Source organism: Dipodomys merriami, unplaced genomic scaffold (assembly GCF_024711535.1).
Source record: "Dipodomys merriami isolate MVZ:Mamm:240054 unplaced genomic scaffold, mDipMer1.0.p SCAF_110, whole genome shotgun sequence".
NCBI classification, from domain to species: domain Eukaryota; kingdom Metazoa; phylum Chordata; class Mammalia; order Rodentia; family Heteromyidae; genus Dipodomys; species Dipodomys merriami.
The window spans coordinates 2,183,012-2,208,301 of NW_027202383.1; the positions used below are offsets into that span (position 1 = coordinate 2,183,012).

Here is a 25,290-nt window from a genome sequence, read left to right on the forward strand (position 1 = left end):
CCTTCCCTGGTGGTGTGGTCGCCCTCGGCCCTCGGCCCCCGTGGGCAGCCTCCTCACCCCTGTGTGTGCCGGAAGATTTGGGGTGGGGATGAGGAGCCTCAGGCTGCAGTCCTCCCTCTGCAGCCTCCCTCCCCGCTCACAGTGGCCAGAGAAGACGGGCGCAGAGGAGAGGGGTGATTCGGACCCAGCAGAAGCTGGGCCAGCTCAGGGGATGGAGTTCATTTATTTATTTATTATTATTATTTTTGTCAGTCGTGGGGCTTGAACTCAGGGCCTGGATGCTGTCCCTGAGCCCTTTTGCTCAAGTCCACAGCTCCAGCATGTTGAGCCACAGCACCACATCTGGTATTTGAGCGATTCATTGGAGAGAAGAGTCTCATGGGGACTTTTCTGCCCGGGCTGGCTTTGAACTGCAGTCCTCAGATCTCAGCCTCCTGAGTAGTTAGGATTATAGGCGTCAGCCACCAGCACCCATGTTCTGTTCAAAGGTCACCTTGCACCCAAGAGAGAAGTGTAAAGACAGATGGAAGGCCCGAGAGGCCTGTTCCACATGCAGATAGCTGGGTGTGAATGTCTGTCCTGTAATCCTGCCCTCGTCACTCGCTTTGACCCACGGCCCCCTGGAATCAGCTTGCCCCTTCCCCAGAAATCTGCCCTCTAGTACAAACCCACAAAGCACACACAGTTCATGAAAAGAAATTCCTCTAGCCACGTCTCAGTTAAATAAATCTGGATTCAGCCACAGAAATTTTAAGAGAGATCTCTTTATGTTGCCATTGAAATGTCTCTAAAGGTACTGAAATCGGAATCAATGTGCAGAATAAGACATGCATGTGTATGTGATGTAATATCAGTTAGGAAAAAAATCACTATACGTGTGAACATGCCTTAAAAAATATTGGAGAGGCTGACTACTAGATCTACCTTGAAAAGGGTCTGGGTTTGTACTATTCTGATTTTTAATCAATTTCTTATTTTCTGTGGGGTTTGCGCTTGGTTTGCCTCAGCTGGTACTCTACTACTTGAGCCATGCCTCTGGCTTGGCTTTTTGCTGGTTATTTTGGAGCCATAGCTTCCACTTCTGGCTTTTTTTGGGTAATTAATTGGAAATAAGTGTCTCACAGATTTTCCTATCTGGGCTGGCTTCAAAGTGCAAGCCTCAGATTTTAGCCTCCTGAGTAACTAGGATTACAGGTGTGAGCCACTGGCGTGCTGCTGGTCAGTTCCTTTTAAAAAAGGAAGCCTTTGCTGAGCACTAATAGCTACTTGGGAGGCTGAGATAGGGAGAATTGTCTAGTTGAGTATAATGGAGTGTGCCTGTCATTCCAGATATGGGGCAGATTGAGATCGAGAGGATTGCTGTTCCAACCTAGGCTGGACAAAAAAAATGTTCACGAGATCCCATCTGTACAGAAACAGTTGGGTGTGGTAGCAAACACCTGTCACCCTAGCTTCATAGGAAGCCTAAGTAGGAAGATCACAGTCTAGGCCAGCTCAGGCAAAAAGGGAGACTCTGTCTCAAACATAACTAAAGCAAAAAGGGGTAGAGGCATGGCTCAAGCAGTAAAGTACCTGCCAGGCAGATGAAGTCCTGAATTCAAAACGCCAATACTGCCGATCAGTCAGTAAGCAAAGTCAGTAAGCCAAGTCAGTAAGTAAGGGAGCACACAAGCTTTTTTTCTGCTTCTGATAGTCTCCTTAATAAATGTGCCTGTTGTAATGTGGAGAGACACGCTGGGGCGATCGAAGGGCAGGCATTTCCGCCACTCCTGGTGTCTGTGTGTCCAGTGTCCCCATTGCCTCAGGCTGGGGGCCCCCGTGGTGTATCCACGAGGCTCTTGTTCCCTTAACGCGAGTTTCCTGGGCGATCGGGTCCAGGGGCAGGCCCGTAGGCTCCAATCCCAGTGTCTTCACAGATTGGGAAGACAGGTGCCTACCTGCAGTTTCTCAGCATTTTGTCCCGGATGCTCATTCGGCTGACTGAAGTGGATGTTTACGATGAAGAAGAGATCAATATCGGTGAGTGGCCTGCTCGGTGAGGCTTGGGCTTGGCTGGTCACCTCCATCAGTGGCCTCGGTGACTTGAATTGCATCTCTCACAGAGAAAGAACTCAGAGGGGTACATGTCTAATGGCAGAGTAGGTAGTGATGACTGAGTCCCTGTCACCTGTCAAACATACACTGTGCTGGGAGCGTCACAGAAACTTCCATGGTTGATCTTCTGTACCATGTTGTTACGCGTGACTTGTCCCGTTCTCCTGATGAGTGACAGGCTCGGGGCTGGGCATGCCGATTCTCCATCAGGGGAGAGGAGCCCAGGCAGCTGAGCCCAGGGGGCCATTTTAGAGGGGGCAATCCGAAGTGTGTGTGTGACATGCGAGCGAATCCCATTTCCTGAGCAGACCTGGGTGCCTGAGACAGGCCTGGCTCTAAGCCTCTGTGAACCGCATCCCCGCTTCGTATTCCTGCCTGGGGGCTGTGGCCTTGGTCTGGCAGATGACTGCCACCCATGTGGGAAGACCCCCTTGTGTGCGAGCTATTGCCACCTGGCCATGAGCACTCGCAATGGCTTGGGGCCTTCTGCTGTCTAGCCCTGAGCCTGTGCTCCTGCTTGGGGGGGGGGGAGGGAGGGTCCTCAGCTGAGCTCAGAGCCTGTGCTCCTGCTTGGGGGGGAGGGGGAGGGTCCTCAGCTGAGCTCAGAGTCTGTGCTCCTGCTTGGGGGGGAGGGGGAGGGGGATGGTCCTCAGCTGAGCTCAGAGCCTGTGCTCCTGCTTGGGGGGGAGGGGGAGGGTCCTCAGCTGAGCTCAGAGCCTGTGCTCCTGCTTGGGGGGGAGGGGGAGGGTCCTCAGCTGAGCTCAGAGCCTGTGCTCCTGCTTGGGGGGGGGGGAGGGAGGTTCCTCAGCTGAGCTCAGAGTCTGTGCTCCTGCTTGGGGGGGGGAGGGGGAGGGGGAGGGTCCTCAGCTGAGCTCAGAGCCTGTGCTCCTGCTTGGGGGGGGGAGGGGGAGGGGGAGGGTCCTCAGCTGAGCTCAGAGCCTGTGCTCCTGCTTGGGGGTGGGGGGAGGGTCCTCAGCTGAGCTCAGAGCCTGTGCTCCTGCTTGGGGGGGGAGGGGGAGGGTCCTCAGCTGAGCTCAGAGCCTGTGCTCCTGCTTGGGGGGGGGGAGGGAGGGTCCTCAGCTGAGCTCAGAGTCTGTGCTCCTGCTTGGGGGGGAGGGGGAGGGTCCTCAGCTGAGCTCAGAGCCTGTGCTCCTGCTTGGGGGGGGAGGGGAGGAGGAGGGTCCTCAGCTGAGCTCAGAGCCTGTGCTCCTGCTTGGGGGGGGAGGGGAGGAGGAGGGTCCTCAGCTGAGCTCAGAGCCTGTGCTCCTGCTTGGGGGGGAGGGGGAGGGTCCTCAGCTGAGCTCAGAGCCTGTGCTCCTGCTTGGGGGGGGGAGGGGGAGGGTCCTCAGCTGAGCTCAGAGCCTGTGCTCCTGCTTGGGGGGGGAGGGGGAGGGTCCTCAGCTGAGCTCAGAGCCTGTGCTCCTGCTTGGGGGGGAGGGGGAGGGTCCTCAGCTGAGCTCAGAGCTTCCGTGGCTTTCCCCACAGTATTTGGGCAGTATTTTGGACGAAGATGAGCAGGATTGTTGCACTTCTGTCATTCTGCTTTCTTAAGATCTGCCAAATATAAAAGACAGAGTTTGAAACCACTTCACCAGACTTCAAAGTCTATTAAATTCTCAGTTGACTCAGTTTTCTCTTGCAAAATGATAATGATTCCTGATTTCTGAGCAGCCACCCAATATATAAAAGTCCTTCCTCCACTTCCTCCTTTTGAACTTGTCTACTGCCCATAATAGGAAGTGTGTAGTGTATGTGACTTACCTATATATATATACATATAAACATTGATGTATTAATATACCAATATTAAATAATATAATGCACCAATATATTACTAACACACTAATATACATTAATTTGCTTCGTGTCTTTAAGTAGTTGTACAAAGGAGAACGCAATACATCTTGATCAATGTCTCTCCTTTCACCATCCTCCTCATTTCTTCCACCCCCGCCCATCCTTTCAGCTTCCTATTTAATTTGCATATATACATTGACTATCATGACTGCATTCTCCCACGGCCCCCTCTCCGTCTGCTTCCTGTGGCTTCTCCTCCCCCTCGAAGTTCTAGATCCAGGTATTGATTTGGTTAGACCACAAGTTAGTTGTTCAAAGGAGTTACACCTTTGGAATCCTCCCCTTGTATGCGCGCTTGGTTGAATACGTGACGCGTGCAATACGGTTCATCCTGTCTGTACAACACCATTGGAATTGGGCTAGTGGGCCTGTTTTCCTTTTTTAGCTAGCAAGCTCTGGTGAGCAGCGCAGCACAGGTTGTACCTGTCTTGGTGGGAGATGGTAAACATGTGGTTTGGGCCACATTTGGTGGTATCAGAAGAGGCAGCCAGTGCAGAGGCGCAGGTCTGCGGTCTGGCAGGCCTTTGGGACGGGCGAAGGTCAACATGAAGGGCAGAGGGCAGGCGCCCTGCAGGGCACAGCTCAGGGCCTCTGGATGCACACAGCACTTCATGCACATGCTTGCCTTCTTAGGACCATGCCGAAGTTCAGCTGGGCCAGAAGCTCCTGATAGGATGGGTTTTCCTGGGAACCCACAGATGACTAAGAGCTATACGCCATGCATCATCCTCGGCCACAGTTTAAAAAACTCATTCTCACCTTCTATTTTGCCTCACTAGTATCTATGTGTGCCAATCTTGCAGACCTCCAGGAGGAATCGGACTGGCGCTATCTCCAGCTCACGGACCCCTGGCCGGACCTGGAGCTCTTCCGGAAGATACCTTTCGACTATGTCATCCATGACCCGAAGTATGAGGACGCCAGTCTGATTTGTTCGCACCATCAGAGTGTGAAGAGCGAAGGTCAGCCCTGCTTGCCGAGTACCTGGGCATAGCCCTTTACACACAGATGGAACTCTGCTGTGCTGTGCTGCACCTTGGTAGTGATGAAGGCTGGTGGTAACCAGTGCGCCACCATGGCCGGCTCAGAACTAAGATAGAAGCTGGGAGCCAGTGGCTCATGCCTGTAATTGTACTGACTCGGGAGGCTGAGGTCAGACAGATCCGTGGGATTCTTTATTAACCACCAAAAAGCCAGAGGTGGAGCTATGGCTCAAGTGGTAGAGCACTAGCCTTGAGTAAAGACGCTCAGGGACAGCGCCTAGGCCCTGAGTTCAAAATCCAGGACTGGCCCCAAACCCCTCTTCCATCACCCCCCAAAAAACTCACATTATTATCGCCACATCATTTGAAAAAAAAATTACTGAGGCAGCTCATCAGCATCATGATATTCATGTATTTAGTTGCAATCGATTCCGCTTGTTGTATAATGGATCCTTAAATGTGTTTATGAAATATTTCATGAGACATGGTATGAGCTGTGTCTTCCTCAGTTTCCCCCAGAGACACTGTGTCTCCTTTGACCAGCCGAGTCACTCAGGAAGGAGAGTCCTCACGGACCCTCATGGTTCTGTCAGTGGTGCTTATCTTTTGCACTTCACTCTATTTGGGAAATGTTTGCCTGGATTCCTGTTGCTTTTATGGTGGGGGTGGGGGTGTGTGCTTGCACATGGGCATGTGCACACACACACCAGTATCGAGGTTTGAACTCAGGGCCTGAGCACTGTCCCTTAGCATTTTCACTCAAGGCTGGCATTCTACCACTTTTTTGGTAGTTAATTGGAGGTAAGAGTCTTATGGACTTTCCTGCCCCAGCTGGCTTTGAACCTTGATCCTCCGCGCTCAGCCTCCTGAGCAGCTAGGTCACCCAGGGTTTGAGTAGGCATGGGTGACATCTTCGTGTGGACTCCTGCTGCTCATTGACACTGGGCAATCTTGTGCAGACAGAGGGATGTCCCGGAAGCCCGAGGACCTTTATGTGCGGCGTCAGACGGCCCGGATGAGGTTGTCCAAGTACGCGGCGTATAACACCTACCACCACTGCGAGCAGTGCCACCAGTACATGGGCTTCCATCCCCGCTACCAGGTAGGCCGTGGGGCCTGCTTTCATTCCGGCATGGGGGCTTGGAGTTTGGGGGGCCCTGGCTTCCTGGCCCATGGTTCGTCCCCGGTTCTGATGCTCACTGGTGAACGTGCTATTCATACCACAGAGCAGTGACTCTCCCAGGTTCTCTGGGGGTGGGGGAGGGGGTCATGGTTGTCTTTTGTCCTGGCAATTCCAGACGTTAGTTCTGGTGCCACGGACACTTCCTGAGGGCTTAGTGCAAACCAAGTCCTGGAACACAGAACTCTGTCCCTGTCCTTGTCCCTGTCCTTGGGGCTCACAGCCTACAAGGAATCTGCACACCTGAGCCAGATTTCAGGAGAGCGGAATGATAGAGATAAGGGGACAGACTGTCATTATTGGGGACCTAGTAGATGCCAGGCAGTGCACTTGCATACTTCCCATGCACCAGCCCTTCCCACCCCTTCCCAGGAGAGACAATATTTGACCTAGATATGCATATATGGCTCCGGCTCCGGCTGGTTAGCAGGTGTAATCACACCTGGGTACTCCATCCAGGCTAGGAAGCCGCCCTGTCAGGTTCTTACTTCATCCTCACCTAAATCTGCTGAGATCCTCATTCAATGAGTGAAGACACAGGTGGAGCATCCCCATTCAGAAAAATCCCAAACCTGTCATCCACTTGATATTCCCAGACCTGAAATCCTGCTGCCGCCACGCAGCTCAGATAAACCATATGCAGCCTTCACTGTTCAGGTGGGGATGAGAGAGAGGGCTTAGCAGGAGAGGGGACCTGGCCGGGGCAAGGGGAGGGACCGGTATATGCAGAGAGGGCGTGGTCGGGCATTGCTGGAGCAAAGAGGTGTAAGGGCTGGGGTTGGAGGAAGGTAGCTGGGAAGAAGGTGGAGATCAGGCCGCAGAGGTCTCAGGGACTAGAGAGACATGGGGGTTTTTCAGATAGAGCTCTAAGGAGCTAATCAACTTGAAGACTGTCACTTTTACTGTAGAGGAAATTAGAAACTGCATATGAATAGTTTTTATTTGGGATACTAAGGTTTGAACTCAGGGCCTTATACTCTTACTTTTTTTTTGCTGTTCACAGCTGGTGTTCTACCATTTGAACCACAGGTCCACTTTTGACTTTTTTTTACTGGTTAATTGGAGATAAGAATCTCATAGGACTTTTCTTTCAGGGCTGACTTTAGTGATCTTCAGATCTCAACCTCTTCAGTAGCTAGAATTACAGGCATGAGAAGCCACCAGAACCTGGTTTATCTTGAACGTTATTATTATTATTATTGGTGCTGGACTTTGGGCTTAAACTTGGGACCTGGGCACAATCCTTGAGCAGCTGCTTTTTTAGCTCAAGAGTAGTGTTCTACCACTTGAGCCACAGTTCCATTTCCAGCTATTTTTTTCAAATGGCTTATTGAAGATAAGAGTCTTAGGAACTTTGCTGCCTGGGCTGGCTTTGAACTATCACCCTCAGATCTCAGCCTCCTAAATAGCTAAAGTTACAGTGTGAGACACCTGTGATCACTTGAGCAATTTTTTTTTTTTGTCGGTCATGGGGCTTGAACTTTGGGCCTGGGCGCTGTCCCTGAGCTCTTTAGCTCAAGGCTAGCGCTCTACCACTTGAGCCACAGCACCACTTCCGGTTTTCTGGTGGTTCATTGGAGATAAGAGTTTCATGGAGTTTCCTGTCCAGGCTGGCTTTGAACCATGATCCTCAGATCTCAACCTCCTGAGTAGCTAGGATTATAAGTGGAAGTCACAGGCACCTGGCTTGAACATTTTTATTTTTTTAAGGATCAAATTATGCGTTAACCCCACTGACCAAAGAGAAACCCTTTAATCATTTTTTCTCAGCTTGGAGATGAAGTTTTTCTTTCAAAGAAAAAAATATACATGTGAAAATATTTTCTTGATTCTGAAACTCAGGTTTAGTCACTGATCAGTAAGTTTCAGCAGTGATTTTTTTTGTTTTGCTTAAAACAAAGTGTCTTTCCCACTGTTGGGCTGCGTAAGCGGAAGGCCAGCGAGCAGGAGGGGGTGGCGGGGCGGGGGTGGGGGGGCTGTCTGGGCCACACCTGGCCTGTGGTCACAGGACACATGGCTCTGGGGGACACAGACAGAGAGCCAGTCCAGCAAGCGATGACGAGGCCCCTGACAGCCCCTGACTGTTGTTTCCAGCACCTGTGCCCCCCACTTCTTCTCTACTCTGCACCCCCCAAGCCTTCCCATCCTCCCTTGCACCCTCACTCACCTGCAGCCCTAGAGCCAAACTCTGTTCCCAAAGGAACAGTAGCAGACTTGGAAGTAGGATGTGCCAGGTGCCCGCCTCCCTCTGAGCCCTGGGGATGCCAAGCACCCCCACCAGGCCTGTCAGTTGAGAGCTGAGGGTCAGTGTAGGACCCGCAGCAGGCTGCCTGAGCTGAGGGCAAAGCCAGGCAGGAAGGCATGCCAGAGCAGCAGAGCGCAGACATAGGGCGCGGGCTGGGAAGAGCGCAGACACGGGGCGTGGCTGGGAAGAGGAGGCTGAATGATCAACCTTAGGACCATTAGTGCCTGCCACAAATGTGCTAGCTTGTGTGGTTATTATTGTTGTTGTTGTTGTTGTTGTCAGGGGTTCAGTCCTGGGGCTTGAATGCAGAGCCGGTCCCTGAGCTTTTTTGTTCAAGGCTAACGCTTTACCACTTGAGTCACAACTCTACTGCAGGCTTTTTATATTTTTATTTGGTGGTTAATTGGAGATAAGAGTCTCATTGACTTTTCTGTCCTGGCCCTAGCTGGCTTTGAACTATGCTCCTCAGATCTCAGTCTCCTGAGTAGCTAGGATTATAGATGTGAACCACTGGTGCCTGGCTATTATTATTATTATTATTATTATTATTATTATTATTATTATTATTATTATTATTGTCAGTTGTGGGGCTTGAACTCTGGGCATGGGTGCTGCCCCTCAGCTCTTCAGCTCAAGGCTAGCGCTCTACCACTTGAGCCACAGCACCACTTCCAGTTTTCTGAGTAGTTTATTGGAGATAAGAGTCTCATGGACTTTCCTGCCTGGGCTGGCTTTGAACCATGATCTTCAGATCTCAGCCTCCTGAGTAGCTAGGATTACAGGCGTGAGCCACCAGTGCCTGGCTATTATTGTCTTATTAAGAGCTGGTTTCAGTGTGCCAACAATGGAAAAACACACGGCTAACTTTAAAAAAAAATGAACTCTATGGCATGAATGCTTTATTTGACAACCCAGAATGAGGCCCTACGTCAACTCTACAGTCCTGGGGGCGTGAGGCCGGGTGTTGTGACAGGATGGGGTGGAGCCTGATCTGGGTTCCGGATGGGGATGGGCGTGGCCTGGGCGCGCTTGCCGGGTGCCAGACCCGTGTCAGTTATACTTGAGCCGTCCTCTGGGTTTCTTGCGCTGTGGGGCAGGGATGGTCGTGGCCAGGAAGGGCCTGGGTTCTGGGGAATAAGCCGGACTCTGATGGCAAGCTCTGTCCTTTCCCTCACACCCCAGCTCTATGAGTCCACCCTGCACGCCTTTGCCTTCTCTTACTCCATGCTAGGAGAGGAAATCCAGCTCCACTTCATCATCCCCAAGTCCAAGGAGCATCATTTTGTCTTCAGCCAACCCGGAGGCCAGCTGGAGAGCATGCGTCTGCCCCTCGTTACCGACAAGGTATGGCCTGGGCTCTGCGGGGTGCCTGGGAGCGGCTGCGGGGGATCCCCGAGCTGGGGTCCCAGCTGCATGGCTTCCTGACAAGTCCAGAAACAACACGGGACTTGGCGTGCGCTGCCGCACACTAGATTCAGGGGAACTTGCCACTTCATATCCAAGCCAGGTTCCTCATCTGTACAGTTGGGGAGTAATTCTTGAGAAGCTCTGGCACCATTACTGAAGGTGTCCAGAGTTGTTAAGATGTTCATCCCTCTTTTCTTTTTTCTTTTTATGTGTGTGTGGTAGTACTGGGATTTGAACTCAGGGCCTTACGCTCTCCCTTAGCTTTTTTGCTGGAGGACAGTGCTGTACCACTTGAGTTCCACCTCTGCTTCAGCTTTTTTTTTGGTGGCTAGTTGAAGGTAATCTCACAGGCTTTCCTGCCTGGGCTGGCTTCAAACCATGATCCTCAGATCTCAGCCTCCCCTCATTCCTCGTTGCTGTAATGTCATGGTAGATCCTTCCGCACAGGCTGAGGTAGAGAGAATAGGAGCCCATCACCCAACTTCCACACTCACTCACAGCTACGTGTGTTTTCTCTCTTCACTCTTCTTCCTGTATCTCTGGAGGCAAATCCCTGACATCTACCACTCACCCATAAGGACTTCAGGGCATGGCTTAGCAGATCCATTTCCTTTATCTCATGAAGAGACTGTCCTTATTGACCCCTGACCCCGGATGCCATTCCTCCTCTGCAGATGCTCCTCGCTGGGCTCCTGGGCCGGCAGGTCCAGTGTGACAGCCCAAAGTCCACTGCCAGCTTTTCACCCAGCCCTAAGGAACAAACAGGCCACACGGAGGACACTGCCCCTCCTCCTCCTGAATGCCAGACACCTGTGAGCACCGGCCATCTTGTGCCAAGCTCCCAAGGGGCCTTGGGTAAAAGGCTGTCCCAGCCATGTCGGTGGATTTGTCAGAAGAGGACACACTTATCCATGACCGCCTCTCAGTCATCAGCCATGAGCACCGGCTGTGGACACACCTATACAGCGGGTGCTTTGAGAGATTCAGAGGGAGAAGCCCTAATGCAGCCAGAAAACAGTCTCCTAGGAGAGGGCGATGGGTTTGGTTTGTGGATAGGGGCTAGTTTTTGAACCCAGCAGTATTTGGCTGCTTCTTCTGGGGACCTGCAGCCTGGGTGAGGGTCACTGGCCGTGTCCTGGGGGCTGAGTTGTGTTCACTCTTGCGTCTGAGCCGGCTGATGGGGCCGGCAGCTGGCTGGGGCGGGCCTGGCATCTCTGCTGAGCCTCTCGTGCCAGGCTAGCCCAGGCTCCCTCACGGGCAACGGAACTGGCACCGTATCATTTTTGCTGCATTTTATTGGTACAATGGAGTCGCACATCTCCCTGGGGCTCGAGGGGTGTAGAAGTGAGACCCCATCTTCTGTGGATGGAGGGGGAGAGTTTGCATACGCTCCACTACATACTTCTCCTTTGCAGAGTCACGAATGCATCAAAAGCCCAACATTCACTCCAACCACGGGCCGCCACGAGCACGGGCTCTTTAATCTGTACCACGCGATGGACGGAGCCAGCCATTTGCACGTGCTGGTGGTCAAGGAGTATGAAATGGCCATTTATAAGAAGTACTGGCCCAACCACATCATGCTGGTGCTCCCGAGCATCTTCAACAGTGCTGGCGTTGGTAGGTGTTTCCCCCACCCCCACTGGCTGGCCATTTCACGGCACTGGGGTTTGAACTCAGGACCCCACGCTTGCTAGGCAGGTACTCTACCACGTGAGCAGGCTGGCGAGGGGCGTTTTCCTCATCGGCGGGCAGTGGAGGAAGGACATGGCGCCGGCCTGGCGTGGCATGAGGTCCTTCCTGGCGTGAGAGTACAGGGCAGACCCGCGTTGGACATGTCCGTTCGTTCCAGGGGCTGCCCACTTCCTGATCAAGGAGCTGTCCTACCGTAACCTGGAGCTGGAGCGGAGCCGGCAGGAGGAGCTTGGGATCAAGCCCCAGGACATCTGGCCGTTCATCGTGATTTCCGACGACTCCTGTGTCATGTGGAATGCCGTGGATGTGGACTGCGCCGGGGAGCGGGGCCGGTGAGGGGGGCGCGGGGGATGGGGGGTGGGGGGGATGGGGGGAACGTAGGCTGCCCTGGGGAGCGGGGCAGGGGAGGGGGATGGGGGGAACGTAGGCTGCCCTGGGGAGCGGGGCCGGTGAGGGGGGCGCGGGGGATGGCAGTCGGGGGGGATGGGGGGAACGTAGGCAGCCCAGGGGAGCTGGGCAGGGGAGGGGGGCGCGGGGGATGGCGGTCGGGGGGGGGGATGGGGGGAACGTAGGCTGCCCTGGGGAGCGGGGCAGGGGAGGGGGACGCGGGGGATGGGGGGGACTTGGGCTGCCCTGGGGAGCAGGGCAGGGGGAGGGACGTGGGGGATGGGGAGGAACGCGGGGGGGGGGATGGGGGGGACGCAGGCTGCCCCTGGGGAGCGGGGCAGGGGAGGGGGATGGGGGGATGCGGGGGATGCGGGCTGCCCTGGGGAGCGGGGCAGGGGAGGGGGATGGGGGGGATGCAGGCTGCCCTGGGGAGCGGGGCAGGGGAGGGGGATGGGGGGGATGGGGGGTACACGGGCTGCCCCTGGGAGCTGGGCAGGGAGGGGCCCAGGGGTACAGCCTCCGTCCACGCACAGAGCCCTCAGCCAGGGGCCCTGTGTCACCTTTGAGGAAGGCCACCGCCTGCCTGTGGCAGGACCCATGTTCCAAACCCAGCCCAGCTTTCTTCACATCCTTCCAATCCGTTACCAAGGCACAGAATACATACGCACTGTAGAGTTACTGTGTGTACACACACATGCATATGTTTGTATATGTCTTGAATAGGTACATATGCGTATAGTAAATAACATTCAGTAAATATATGTGTATATAGTAAGTATATGCATATACAGTAAATGCATGTTTATAGCACACACACGCGTGCGCGTGCACGCGCGCGCGCACACACACACACACAATGAAAAGAAGCCAGGCAGTGGTGGCTCATGCTTGTTGTCCCAGACACATGGGAGGCTGACATCAAGAGGATTGAGGTTCAAGGCCAGCAATGGCAAGCGTTCTCCACTTACCACCTTAACAGAGAAAAGCTGGCTGAGGCAGTACATACTTGTCATTCCATGGCAGGCCAGGCTAACAATGAGACCCTGTCTTAAAAATTGTTAGAGCAGGGGCTGGGAAGGTGGCTCAGTGGTAGAGTGCTTGCCTTGTATGCATGAGGCCTGGGTTCAATTCCTCAGCACCACATAAGCAGAAAAAGCCAGAAGTGGCGCTGTGGTTCAAGTGGTAGAGCGCTAGCCTTGAGTTAAAGAGCTGAGGGACAGCGCCCAGGCCCAGAGTTCAGGCCCCACGACTGACAAAAACCAACCAAACAAAAAATTTCTAGAGCATTAATGTCTGAAGGTGTGACTTACAGGGTAGAGCGCCTGCCTAGCAACACAAAGCCCCGAGTTCAAACCCCAGTACCCTCAGGAGAAGGAAAGGTTCATACTTAGGATAGACAGACAGAAGTTCTTGCAAACTGAGCACGCCTGATTAATCAACCCCATGTGAAGGAGCAGACATGAGAATTCCAGAGGTGTCCCTCTTGGCTCCATCGGGCTCTCCTGCTAACGTGACGCCAGCTCCTGGCTTTGTTAGGCCTTGTGATGTGACTTCATAGCGGCAACTAGATCATTTTGGGGTCTAATTTCATCACCTTTGAGGGTGTTGATACCCAGGCTACCCTTTCTTGTGAGGCTTAAATGAGTTACGACCTAAGTTAAGGACACGGGTGAGAGCCTGTGCCACAGAAGGAAATGACCACAAAGATGAAATGCGTGGCGCGGCGCCTGCCCCTGGAGGGCGGTGGTGGCCGCGGTCTGCGCCAGCCCTGCGGGCGCGAAGCCGCGCTGCCGCCCGGAGGCCCGTCAGCCTGGGGCATCACGGACGCCTCCCGCAGGGACTTCTCGTGGTCGGAGAGGAGCGTCTCTCTGAAGCACATCATGCAGCACATCGAGACCTCCCCGAACATCACGCACTACGCCCTGATCGGCCTGCGGAAATGGGCCAGCAAGACGAGGCAGAGCCAGGTGCGAGAGCCGTTCTCCCACTGCCACGTGCACGACTTCATCATCCTCAATGTGGATCTCACGCAGAATGTGCAGTACAACCAGAACCGGTGAGCGCCAGGCCCCGTGTGGGGAGCCCAGCGTGGGTGTGCGGAGGGGTGCCCTGGGCACCAGCTGGGCGAGGGGAGCAGGGCGGCCGCTCCCGGGGCCCTGAGCATGGGGTGGGCGCGGGGAGGGCCTTGGGCAGACCCCACAGATGTCCCCGCACCTCCACCTGTAGGACAGCCCAACAGAGGCTCTGCCCACAGCGTTGGCCTGGCTTCCAGTCCTCACCCATATCCAGTGCTGTATAACGTTGCCTATTGCCATAAAGTTATTCTGCTTCATTCATCAGCTCACTCGTGCTGTGTATTGTGTGTTTGGGGCTCCCTCTTCAAATACCTCACTTTGTTTTTGTGTCTGTTTTCTGATCCTAGAGCTTGAACTCAGGGCCTGGGAGCTGCCCCTTAGCTTTTTCAACTCAAGGCTGCTGGTGCTCTACCACTTGAGCTGCAGCTCCACTTCTAGCCTTTTGGTGGTTAATTGGAGCTAAGAGTCCCATGGATTTGTCTGCCTGGGCTGGCTTCAAACTGAGATCCTCGGATCTCAGCCTCCTGAGTAGCTAGGATCACAGGTGTGAGTTACTGGTGCCTGGGTACAAATATGTCTCCTTTGTTTTAAAAAGAGCCTCCCCATTGGAAAAAACAACGAAATGATTTCCATGAGTAGCTTCCGGTGTCTAGCTGTGGAAAGGTGTTGGTTGAGTGTGTTCATAGGCCAGGCAGTGGCATGTGCCCACGCCGATCCGCTCAGGGGTGTGGGCTGGCCACCTGCCTGCAGCCTGCCTCCTGCCACTTGGCAGCTTTCAGCGTAGCCAGGTACCTTCTCTCGAGCCTGTCCCTCAGCTAGAACAAGCACCCACGCTTACCCTGGGGCTGTGCTGGTTCCCCCCTTCCCTTGGCTCAGCCTCCCGAGTGTTCCCCTAGAATAAGGCCTGGAGATGGGAGCAAAGCCCACCCACCCCCATGACCCGGCCTCGCTGCAGGCCTCGAGGGAGTGGCGGTGGGCCGGGGCGCTGGGCCGGTCCGATGGGCTCCTCTGCTCGGTCAGGTTCACGTGTGACGACGTGGACTTCAACCTGAGGCTGCACAGCGCCGGCCTCCTGCTCTGCCGCTTCAACCGCTTCAGCGTGATGAAGAAGCAGATCGCCGTGGGCGGACACAGGTCCTTCCATATCACGTCCAAGGTGAGCACGGTGCGTGGCAGGCACGAGGCCAGGCCATAGCTGGGCCGTGGGGCGTGAGAGCTGAGGAGCGAGCCATGGCGGGCGCCTCCTGGTCTCTCTGGTGTTAGCAAAGATACTGAATTGGCACCAAGCCGTAGGGAGTCTCTCTCACGGACTTTAACCGGGATGTTCTAAGTTGCTACTCGATGCACAGCCTTTGCTGTGGGCCTTGGCCACGCTGCTGGGTCAGGAATGGCAGGGGCCCCTGAGATGGTGCCTGGCCAAGGAGCCATTAGCCCGGCCCTACAGGCTGCTTAGTGAGGGGCTGTCCGCGAGAGAGCATATGGAGACGGCTCTGACTGGGCAGGTGCAGGCAGTTTAAGGTGACATGGAGAGAGTCCCAGAGTTTTGTTACCTCTGCCTGAGGTCCTTGTTTTTCACCTGCAGCCAGCCTTGAATCCTAGCTCCAATACCAGCTTCTTTGCCTTGTCTCTGCCCTTCTTGGTCTCTGCCGACTCTTCGCTGAGCTGGGCCAGGCCTAGATTCAGACATTAGCTCCACCCCCCCAGCCCACCCTCATTTCTTATACAGAATAGCAGCCCCTAAAACTAGGAGGCCGCACAGGAGAACTTAGGAGCCACTGAGCTAAGGCAACACCACTGGGGCTTCGTCAACTGAAATTGTGTTGGAATTATAGTTCCAATTGAGAAGAATTGGGATCTTTATCATATTTCTTCTTCTTCCTTTTTTTGGCCGGGGGTGGGGAGATGATGGTCATGGGCCTTGAACTCAGAGCCTGGGCGCTGTCCCTGAACTCTTTTGCTCAAGGCTAGCATTCTACCATTTTGAGCCACAGTGCTGCTTCTGGTTCTCTGCTCATTCATTGGAGATAAGAGTCGCATGGACTTTCCTGCCCAGGTTGGATTACAGGAGTGAGCCACCAGCACCCAGCTGGTGTTATTATTATTAGAAGGGTAATATACAGAGGGGTTACAGTTACGTAAGTTAGATAACCAGTACATTCTTCTTGGACAATGTCACCCCTTCTGATTGATATACCTTTAAAACTCTTAATTTTTTTTGTGTGTTCCTCAGTGTCATTTCTGACTCTTCATTTCAATCTTGAACATAATGTTATTTTCTATTAGGTTGCGTTCCACATCGATTCTGTGGAGGAAAGCGTGAACTAGTTTATGGTCTTTCATGGGAGTGAGATCACTTCATTATTGCCAGTTATGTATGTGTCGCCAGTATGTGCGCAGCCTGCAGCTGAGGCAGAGGTTAGGTTCAAGTCCGTGGTGAGAAGCTTGGGGTAGGAGAGGTCCACATGCAAAGGCCACAGGGCCACCCCGGGGCAGATCCCCGAGCGGGAAGCCTGGAAAGCCAGGCTGGGTGAGAGGGAAGCGCTAGACGTGTTTCTGCTACCGGCACGGGAAAGATCTAGATTTTTCGGTAGAAGCAACAAAGAACCGTGGTGTTGTTTCTGACAGAGGATCTGATTCCGTTTTACTTACTGAGCAGTCTGTCTGGGAGACGCGTGGGTGATGGTGAGGGCTGGGGGGCTCTGATGGCTGGGCGGAGGGCGGGGAGGACATGATGTGAGCACGGTCCAGAGGTTGGGGTGGGGGTGGCTACCCCCAGGAGTGTGCTGGGGAGGCGTCTCTGTGGTTTCTTTGGTTTCCTGCGGAGCATTCGTTCAGTTTTCTGCATGGGAGACTCCATGGCTACTACCTCGCCCCTCGCATCGGTCACTTTCCAGACCTCATTTCTACAAAGCCTAATTTTTCTTCATGGCAATCTTATTCTTGAGGTGTGTGTATTTTTGTGCCAGTACTGGGATTTGAACTCAGGGCCTTGTGGTACCTTTGCTTAGCTAGTATTCAAGGCTAGTACTCTACATCTTGAGCCATGCTTTCACTTCCAGCTTTTTGTTGGTTAATTGGGAATCTGAGTGGCTTGGATGTTTCTGTCTGGGCCTGCTTGGGACAGTGATTCTCGGATCTCAGCCTTCTGAGTAGCAAGGATTACGGGCGTGAGCCACTGGCGCCCGACTTGAGGCTTGTGTTCTTAATTCATGAGCAGCTCGGCTGACGCCCACACCCCGCTCTCCCTGGCAGGTGTCTGACAGCTCTGTGGCCATTGTGCCGGCCCAGTACATCTGTGCCCCGGACAGCAAGCACACGTTCCTGGCGGCCCCTGCCCAGCTCCTGCTCGAGAAATTCCTCCAGTATCATAGTCCCCGCTTCTTCCCACTGTCCCTGAAGAACCGCAGCCACCCCGTGCTGTCCGTGGACTGTTACCTCAACCTGGGATCACAGGTAGCTCCCGCCACGGGACCCATGGGGTGGAGGGACCCCTGGGTTGGCATCCCAGACGGAGCCCACGGGGACTGATCAGACCCAGTACCCTGTGCACACCAGACACTGGTACAACACTGGCAGATCACTGAGCCACATCCGGGCACTTTAAACCATCACTACATTCTTTCGCCCAAAGCCCCTGCAAATACTATATTGCGTAGGGAAATAGCCTGCACATGTCCAGTAACATACAACTTGTCACAGCTTTTTCTCTCTATGTCTATATGTACACACATATATTTATACATATACACATACATACATACATACATGCATACCAAAAATGCATGTATACATCCATGCATATTTGTGCCAGTACTGGAGCTTGAACTTGGGACCTTGTCATCTTGCTTGACTTTTTCCCTCATGCCTGGATCTCTACCACTTGCGCCATGCCCTCACGTTTGGCTTTTGTCTAGTTAATTGGAGATAAGAACCTTTTAGATTTGTCTGCCCTGGCTGGCTTTGAACCATGATCCTCAGATCTCAGCCTCCAAAGCATTTAGCTGGGATTATGTAGGCACGAGCCTGAGTTTTCCCAGATATTTTTGATTGGTGCTTGGCTGAGTCCGTGGATGGGGAGGGAACCCATGGGTTCTGAGGGCCACCCGCATTGAACCCCGCGTCTCAGCTGTCTATCCCTGCCTGGTAACGAGCAAGAACGAGGCTGAGCGAACTGGATTCCATCGCTAAATAGAAGATGCTTTCAATACACCCAACTCTGACAGCATGACATTTCTGAATCTCGGATCAATTCATGAATGTAACAAGTCTGGATCTACCTCCTAGATACGAGTTTGGAAATAGCAGGACAGTGTTATGTCTCCATTCTTCCCCTGCCTCCCCAGCCCTCACCCTCACTCTCTACGGAGCGCTGCATGGAAGTGGCGCTAGTCTTGGGTCCGTTCTTTTTCAGATTTCCGTTTGCTATGTGAGCTCCAGGCCGCACTCTCTCAGCGCCAGCTGCGCAGAGCTGAAGTTCAGCGGGCTCCTGCTCTACCTCTGCGACTCCTTTGTGGGAGCCAGCTTCTTGAAAAAGTTTCATTTTCTTAAAGGTAACACTCCGGTCCTGCTTCTTGACTTGATGAGCTGACGTCTTTGATGGCAGGGCTTCTGGCTTGATCCCTGTCTGGATAAACTGAGGCTCAGGAAGGGGAGAGTACCAGAAAGCTATGATTAGCTTCTTGGGGTTCTTCCCCTTGTACGTGTTGAGCAGAGACAAACACACATCCCCTTTCTTTGGGGTGACTGGCAGATAGTCTCACCTGTGTCGTTTTCCCCTTCCAGAGCTCTTTTTTTTTTTTTAATTTTATTTTATTTTATTTGTGAACATACTGTACAGAGGAGTTACAATTACATGGGCAGGATAATGCGTACATTTCTTACCAAGCATTGCAGCCTCCTCCTTTGTTTACCCTTCACATCCCTTCCCAGCCTCCCCCCTCCCCCCCAATCCCAATCCTTCTCCTTCCCCCCCTTCCCCCCCCCCCCCCCCGCACCGACGTTGTAAAGCTAGTTTTGGACATGACAACTTGTACTTCTCATTGTTGCAACAGGTCCACCTGTATCCTTAAACAACTGGTTTTTCCCCATCTCCTCCATAAGTTATACTGACATCAAATATAGTGAAAGCAGGGGTTATACTGTGGGGGAGGGATATTTCCAGAGCTTTCTGTCAGCATTCAGGGCCACTGTTGTGTGCTCTCTCTAGCCCCTCTCCTTTCCTACTGGAGTGGATGAGATGCACAGATACTCATTCTATGAGTCACATCCGGGTCCTCAGTGGGCCTCCGTGTGCAGGGCTGGCCTTCCACTCTAGCAGGTGCTGGAGGAGCCAGCAGGGGAGCACAAGGCCTGGGGGGGAGCGGGTGAGTAGTGTGAAGTTCATCCCACTACCTCTGCCCTCAGGAAACAGCCCCCAAAGCGAAGACTGGACACGCAGGGAGGGAGGGAGAGAGCCTTGTGGGAATATGAACACCGAACTCTGAATGATGGGTGTGCTGTGTGCCCGTTGCGGGGCGGGGGGGGGGGGATTCTCCTAGCTGGGCACGTGGGGGAAGGTAGGAACCAGCCCAGGCCTGAGGGAGCAGAGAAGATGGGGATGGGCCAGGTGTGTCAGCCCAGAGCGGGTGTCCATACTGCTTGATTTGCAGTCAGACATGTCGCTCTCCTTCTATTTGCCTCCTCTGTGCTGCTCTTCAATGTGTGTGTGTGTGTGTGTGTGTGTGCATGTGCCCGTGCATGTGTGTGCACGTGTGTGCATGCTAGCACTAAGGCCTGAACTCAGGGTCTGGGCCCTGTCCCTAAGCTTTTTTTGTTCAAGGATAGTGCTCTACCACCTGAGACACAGATAAGTTTATTGGAAGCTAATGGGAGATGGTCTTGGGGACTTTTCTTCTCAGGCTGGCTTTGAACTGCCATCCTCAGATCTCAGCCTTCTGAGTAGCTAGGATCACAGGCACGAACCACCGGTGGCCGGCCCTGCTTTTCAGCTTTTCTTTGACCTCCATGTTGTCCTCTCCCCAAGGCTGACCCGACAGGCCCTTGTCCCACTGTCCGTCTTGCTGGGATGGACACTCACTCGGAGCAATGAGAGCCACCAGCCCTCGGCTCTTCCTGTCTGCACAGCCTCCCATGTCCTCCTACTTGCCATCGCCCATGAGATCCTTGCAGCAGGTGCCCTTTGGGAAAACCTCACCCCTCTGCCGTCGCCGTTGCAGGTGCCACCCTGTGCGTGGTCTGTCAGGACCGGAACTCACTTCGTCAGACCGTCGTCCGCCTGGAGCTGGAAGACGAGTGGCAGTTCCGGCTGCGGGATGAGTTCCAGACAGCCAACGCAAAGGAGGACCGCCCGCTCTTTTTTCTCACTGGACGGCACATCTGAGATTCAGGAGTGAGAGAGAGAGAAAGAAGAGAGAGAGAGAGAGGCCGGCAGAGCTCCTAGAGGAGCTCCTAGAGGAGTGGGGTGCTCAGATCCTCCTACTGCTAAGGCTAAAGGAAGTCTTGGACCTCGGGATGTTGGAACTGGAATAGACCCAGGCTGTCCGCTCTGCAGCCGCTCAGGGCACACGTGACATGCAGGCCCAGGCAGGGGTGACAGACAGCGTGAGGATGGGTCCCCGCTGGGCAGAACTGAAAGCCCAGGACTCCATTCTGGGCCAGACCAAATGCCCTAGGCTGTTTAGCATTTTGTGAAGAACGAGGTTTCCCCCTGTGGTCCTGCCGTTCCTAGGCTTCCATGACACACTTGACTTTTTGATCTAAAGAATCTTGAGATATCTCATTGAGGTGCCAGTATTCAGGCAGTGGATGTGATTTCAGTAAGTAGATTTCCCTACAGCCTTCTACAAAGCAATATTCCAAAGGAACAATTTCACCATAGAGATTAGGGACAAGAAGCAAAAAGGGGTTCATTTTCATAAGAATTATTTAATTGTCTACAAGTTTGCTCCTGTAAGAAACTAGCCCAAAGGCATCAAACTCACCGAGCAAACTCACTGAGGTAAAATGAGTTGTTTTACTTCAAAGAAAATAAGATTCTATTAAAATAATGGAGGGCAAATACCCTACCTCTTAGAAAGGGCCAAATTGCAAAGTAGCTTTCTTGAAAACTAAAAGGGCTTTACGGAGGAAATTACGATGGTTGAGTTGGTTCTGAAATTTGCCTTACAAAGGAAAGACGATTAAATTGTTTACTTGATTAAAAACAATTAAAAGCAACCAAAGTGATATATAAGATAGTTAAGAACTAGACTTATGATTATAATTTATTGAAGCTCAGTTTTTTTTTTTTCAGTTTCTTAACTAGTTTTCTCTTATTTGTGCTTGTTTCCTTTGGGAGGAATCTCACCTGTCCCTAGAGAAGCAAGCTGGTATGTGCCATGAATTCCTATTCATAATCAACTAGGCCAGGATGCTGTTTAAAGCATCATATTAGAGCGCCACCTATGGGCCAGATGCTGGTACACGATTTGTCTTGAATCCTTTGCACAGCCTTGTGTGTGCCAATGACAGCTCCCATTTCAAAGATGCAAGGGTTGGGATGCTAAAGAGTGTAGCTCAAGCCGGGCGCTGGTGGCTCACGCCTGTAATCCTAGCTACTCAGGAGGCTGAGATCTGAGGATCGCGGTTCAACGGTTCAAAGCCAGCCCGGGCCAGAGAGACCGTGAGACTCCTATCTCCAATAAACCACCAGAAAACCGGAAGTGGTGCTGTAGCTCAAGTGGTAGAGCGCTCGCCTTGAGCTGAAGAACTGAGGGACAGTGCCCAGGCCCAGAGTTCAAGCCCCACGACCGACAAAAAAAAAAAAAAAAAAGAGTGTAGCTCACCAAGGTCATACTGCTGGAAAGAACTAGAAGCACACTTCAGACTCCTGGACTCCACGGTCCAGGTCCCCACCCTACACTGCTTTTGAAGTGGCCCAGGGCAAAAGGAAAAAGTTTAGAGACACTAAAAAAATACACTCATCAGAATGTGTTCGATGTCCATCTGAGACATTTCTAAGCACTGTGATTGATAATAATCCAAGAAGAAACTGTTTTACAAGATGATGCCAAAGAATTTGTCAATCTTCCCTTCCGTTTAAAAGTCTACGAATATAAAATATTTAGATCAAGGTTTATATAAGGATAACTTTGTATATGCCATTCCTATTTTGGATTAAAAACTGACCTTCTTTAGTTAAAATTGTCTTTTTGTAAATATCAGCTCCCGTGTCATTCCTCAATTTTTGTTAGTTAATTTAAACTTGGGGGGAAAATCCCCAGAGTAATCCTGTTGCCTGTCCCAGTCTTAACAATAAAGCCCATCATGCACTTCTTGTTTGTTTGGGGATGTTTGCTGTGGTACTTTGAGAGGAATTCATGTGGGCACTAATCTTGGGGGACTCCCTGCTTAAAGACTCCAACTATAGCGGTGGGCTATATTAATACATGGAGGAATTTCTGAAAGAGAAAAGGAAGACAGAGTATATCCTCCAGAAGACAAAGAAGGAGGGGACGGGAGCCCCAACCAGAACTGCCTGCTACCCAGGAAGGAAGGTCTGGAGCACTGTGGGCTTCCTGCTGAGGTAGGTGGGGCCTGGAGGCTTTGTTAGGATGACGGACAGGGGAAACAGCAGGGCAGTTTGAGGACTGTGTACTTAGAAGAGAGGCTGTGGGATATTCCCATAACTTGGCTATGGTGTGTTGTGCAGTAAAAATGTAGTTGTGCAGAAACAGCCTAGACATTCTTCACTTAATGAGTAGATCAAGAGAATTATATATATATATATATATTCATATTATATACTTAGGAATTTTATTCATCTGTTAGGAAAAATGATACTACGTCATTTGCAGAGAAAGCGGATGGACCTGGGAAAAATGTTAAGTGAAGCAAATCAGGCCCAAAGATACAAAAGATAATGTTTCCTCACATATGGAGAAGTTAGGTCTAATATATACACATATGTGTAAACATATACAGGGTCATAGGCATATATAAATACATATGCACTAAGGTATCAAAACTCTGGCATATGCAGCAGAGGGTTCCAATGGTGTAAGTCCTTTGAACAACGAACTTATAGTCTAACAAGATCTATCCCAGGAAGCTGGAACTTGGGTATCAGCAACGAGGTCCAGGGGAGGGGTAGGCAAATGGAGAGGGAAATGTGGGAGAATGCAGTCATAATATTCCATGTATGTATATGAAAATGGAGCTAGGAACATTAAGGGAATGCGTGGTGTTGGGAGAGATGTGGGGGTGGTTGCCGGGGTGACATTCATAAACTGACATGTTGAATTCAATTACTTAAAGGTAATGTTTTAAAGACTGGGCAGGGAGATGGGAGGTGCCAGAGCCTGGAACAGAGCCCCTTTCCCCTGTGAATGAAGCTCTCTGAGAAGAACCAGTGGACAATTTTTAACTATTGCAAGGCTCACTTGTTACTTCAGCACAGCCTAACCTATCTGGACTTGCATGATGCCACCTGGTGGCTCTGGGAGATTTTCCAATCTTGAGATGCCCACAAAACAGAGATGCCACCACACCTGAGTACTAATCCTCTCATAGCCTACATTCAAGGGACAAAATCAGTCTCTCAGTTAAAATTCAAGGACATTAAAATATAAAAGAAGCACAATGAAAAGCAAAGTGGAGTTAAACCTCCAAAGAAATCTTTATTCTTTAAGCCTAAGATCCTACTTATCTTCCTTGACTTCATTTGTTATTTTCTCAGCTAGATGGTTGGTAGAATTGGGGCTTTCTGAGTGACTGCAGACTGGATACTCTCAGAAGCATGAATCTTCCCATGTCATCTGAGGTAGGTTAATAGGTGGAAAAATGTTTTGATGTTCCTTAACTTTGTGTGTGTGTGGTGGGGGGCCTTGAACTCAGGGCCTGGGATCTATTCTTGAGCTTTTTTTGCTCAAGGTTAGCGCTCTACCACTTGAGCCACAGCTCCAATTCTGGCTTTGTTTGGTGGTTAATTGGAGATAAGAAATCTCATGGACTTTCCTGCCTGGGCTGGTTTCGAACTTCAGTCCTCATATCTCAACCTCCTGAGCAGCTGGGATTACAGGTGTGAGCCACTAGTGGCACCCAGATGCTGTTCCCTGCCTTTTAGACCCAATGTGTTCAAGGCACCATCCTGAATTCTCCTAACAATGGGCTTTCCCTCACAGCTACGGTGTTCATGAGTTTACCTTCTGTTGTTGACCAGTTGTCCTTAGCTACTCACATGGTTCACAGTCCTAGCTCTTGGTAGAACTAGGGAAACTGCCAGAGTGTTCCAATATGTGTGGTGTCCATCATGCAGTCAGGCCTGCCAAAGCCTATCCTTGCGGGGTCCACCTTTTGGGAACCCTTCTGGTGACGGAACACTCAGGCTGCCAGGGGTGTTTGAGGCTCGGGTGCACAGGGAGCAAGTTCTACCTGGCAGTCCAGCCTGTGAGCTGGGTGGTACCCACAAAGCAAATATATTAGGTACCTTGTTGAGATTGGCTTGCCAGATTCACTGTGGAAACATAGTAGCTTCCAGAAGGTGAGCATGACGCTTAGTCATGGAGCCGGCCCTTAGCATCAATTAGAAAGCAAATGTAATTCTGCAAGCACTCAGCTGGAGGAGAAAATGGCATGTTTCTTTTGATTTTGTCTATATGTTATGTGGGAAGGAGGGAGGGAGGGGAGGATTGGGGCTTGAACTAAGGAGCTGGGCACTGTCCCTTAGTTTTTTCACTTGAGGTTGGTGCTCTACCACTTGAACCCCAGCTCCACCTCTGGCTTTCTGGTGGTTAAGGAGCTAAGAGTCTCATGAACTTTCCTGCCTGGGCTGGCTTCAAGCTGTGATCCTCACATCTCGGCCTCCTGAGGAGCTAAGATTACCGGAGTGAGTCACTGGTTCCTGGCTAAGGTAGAATTTTAACTGTGTTATTGCTTGGTGCTGTAGAACCTGACTCCTTTCTGGGGAAGGAAGCGTCTAGCTTCATGCTTATTTCTTCTCAACCCTGATGAAGGCTGGCCCTCTCATGTAGTCTCTATGGGTTTGAACAGAAACCCTGTTCATGCACCTCTGGCAGCCCAAACACAGCCAGAACATGCCATTGTCGAGACCCTCACGTCCCCCAAGTCTGTACCTCATAACCCCATGGTTTCATGTTCAAATGTGATCAACCAGAAAGTCCTCAAAACCCAAGAACAGTGGCCCAAAGCCAACAGCAAAGCTGCGGGGCTCCCAGTGGGCGGGGCGGCTCTGGGAGGCTTGGGCAGTCTTTCCTGGGGTCCCCGCTCGGCAGTCCCTCCTGTGGTCCCTTCCGTGCTGGCTTTAGAGCTGCTTCCTTACCATCCTGGCTCACAGATGCTTCTCTGGTCGTCAGAGGTAGTTCCCTAAGA

The 25,290-nt window shown here is 52.1% G+C and overlaps 1 protein-coding gene across 1 annotated transcript in view; it reads left to right on the top strand.

Moving 5' to 3' along the window:
* Nucleotides 1-22,218, top strand: part of Greb1 (growth regulating estrogen receptor binding 1) — an 81,519-nt gene extending 59,301 nt beyond the window's left edge. The window contains exons 23-33 of the mRNA XM_070015209.1: nucleotides 1,917-2,019; nucleotides 4,755-4,913; nucleotides 5,894-6,036; nucleotides 9,542-9,703; nucleotides 11,182-11,386; nucleotides 11,619-11,793; nucleotides 13,686-13,904; nucleotides 14,944-15,079; nucleotides 17,176-17,376; nucleotides 18,335-18,473; nucleotides 20,139-22,218. Coding sequence (XP_069871310.1) covers nucleotides 1,917-2,019; nucleotides 4,755-4,913; nucleotides 5,894-6,036; nucleotides 9,542-9,703; nucleotides 11,182-11,386; nucleotides 11,619-11,793; nucleotides 13,686-13,904; nucleotides 14,944-15,079; nucleotides 17,176-17,376; nucleotides 18,335-18,473; nucleotides 20,139-20,302 — 1,806 coding nt within the window. The 3' untranslated portion in view covers nucleotides 20,303-22,218. The remainder of the gene's footprint in view (nucleotides 1-1,916; nucleotides 2,020-4,754; nucleotides 4,914-5,893; nucleotides 6,037-9,541; nucleotides 9,704-11,181; nucleotides 11,387-11,618; nucleotides 11,794-13,685; nucleotides 13,905-14,943; nucleotides 15,080-17,175; nucleotides 17,377-18,334; nucleotides 18,474-20,138) is intronic.
* The last annotated feature ends 3,072 nt before the right edge of the window (nucleotides 22,219-25,290 follow it).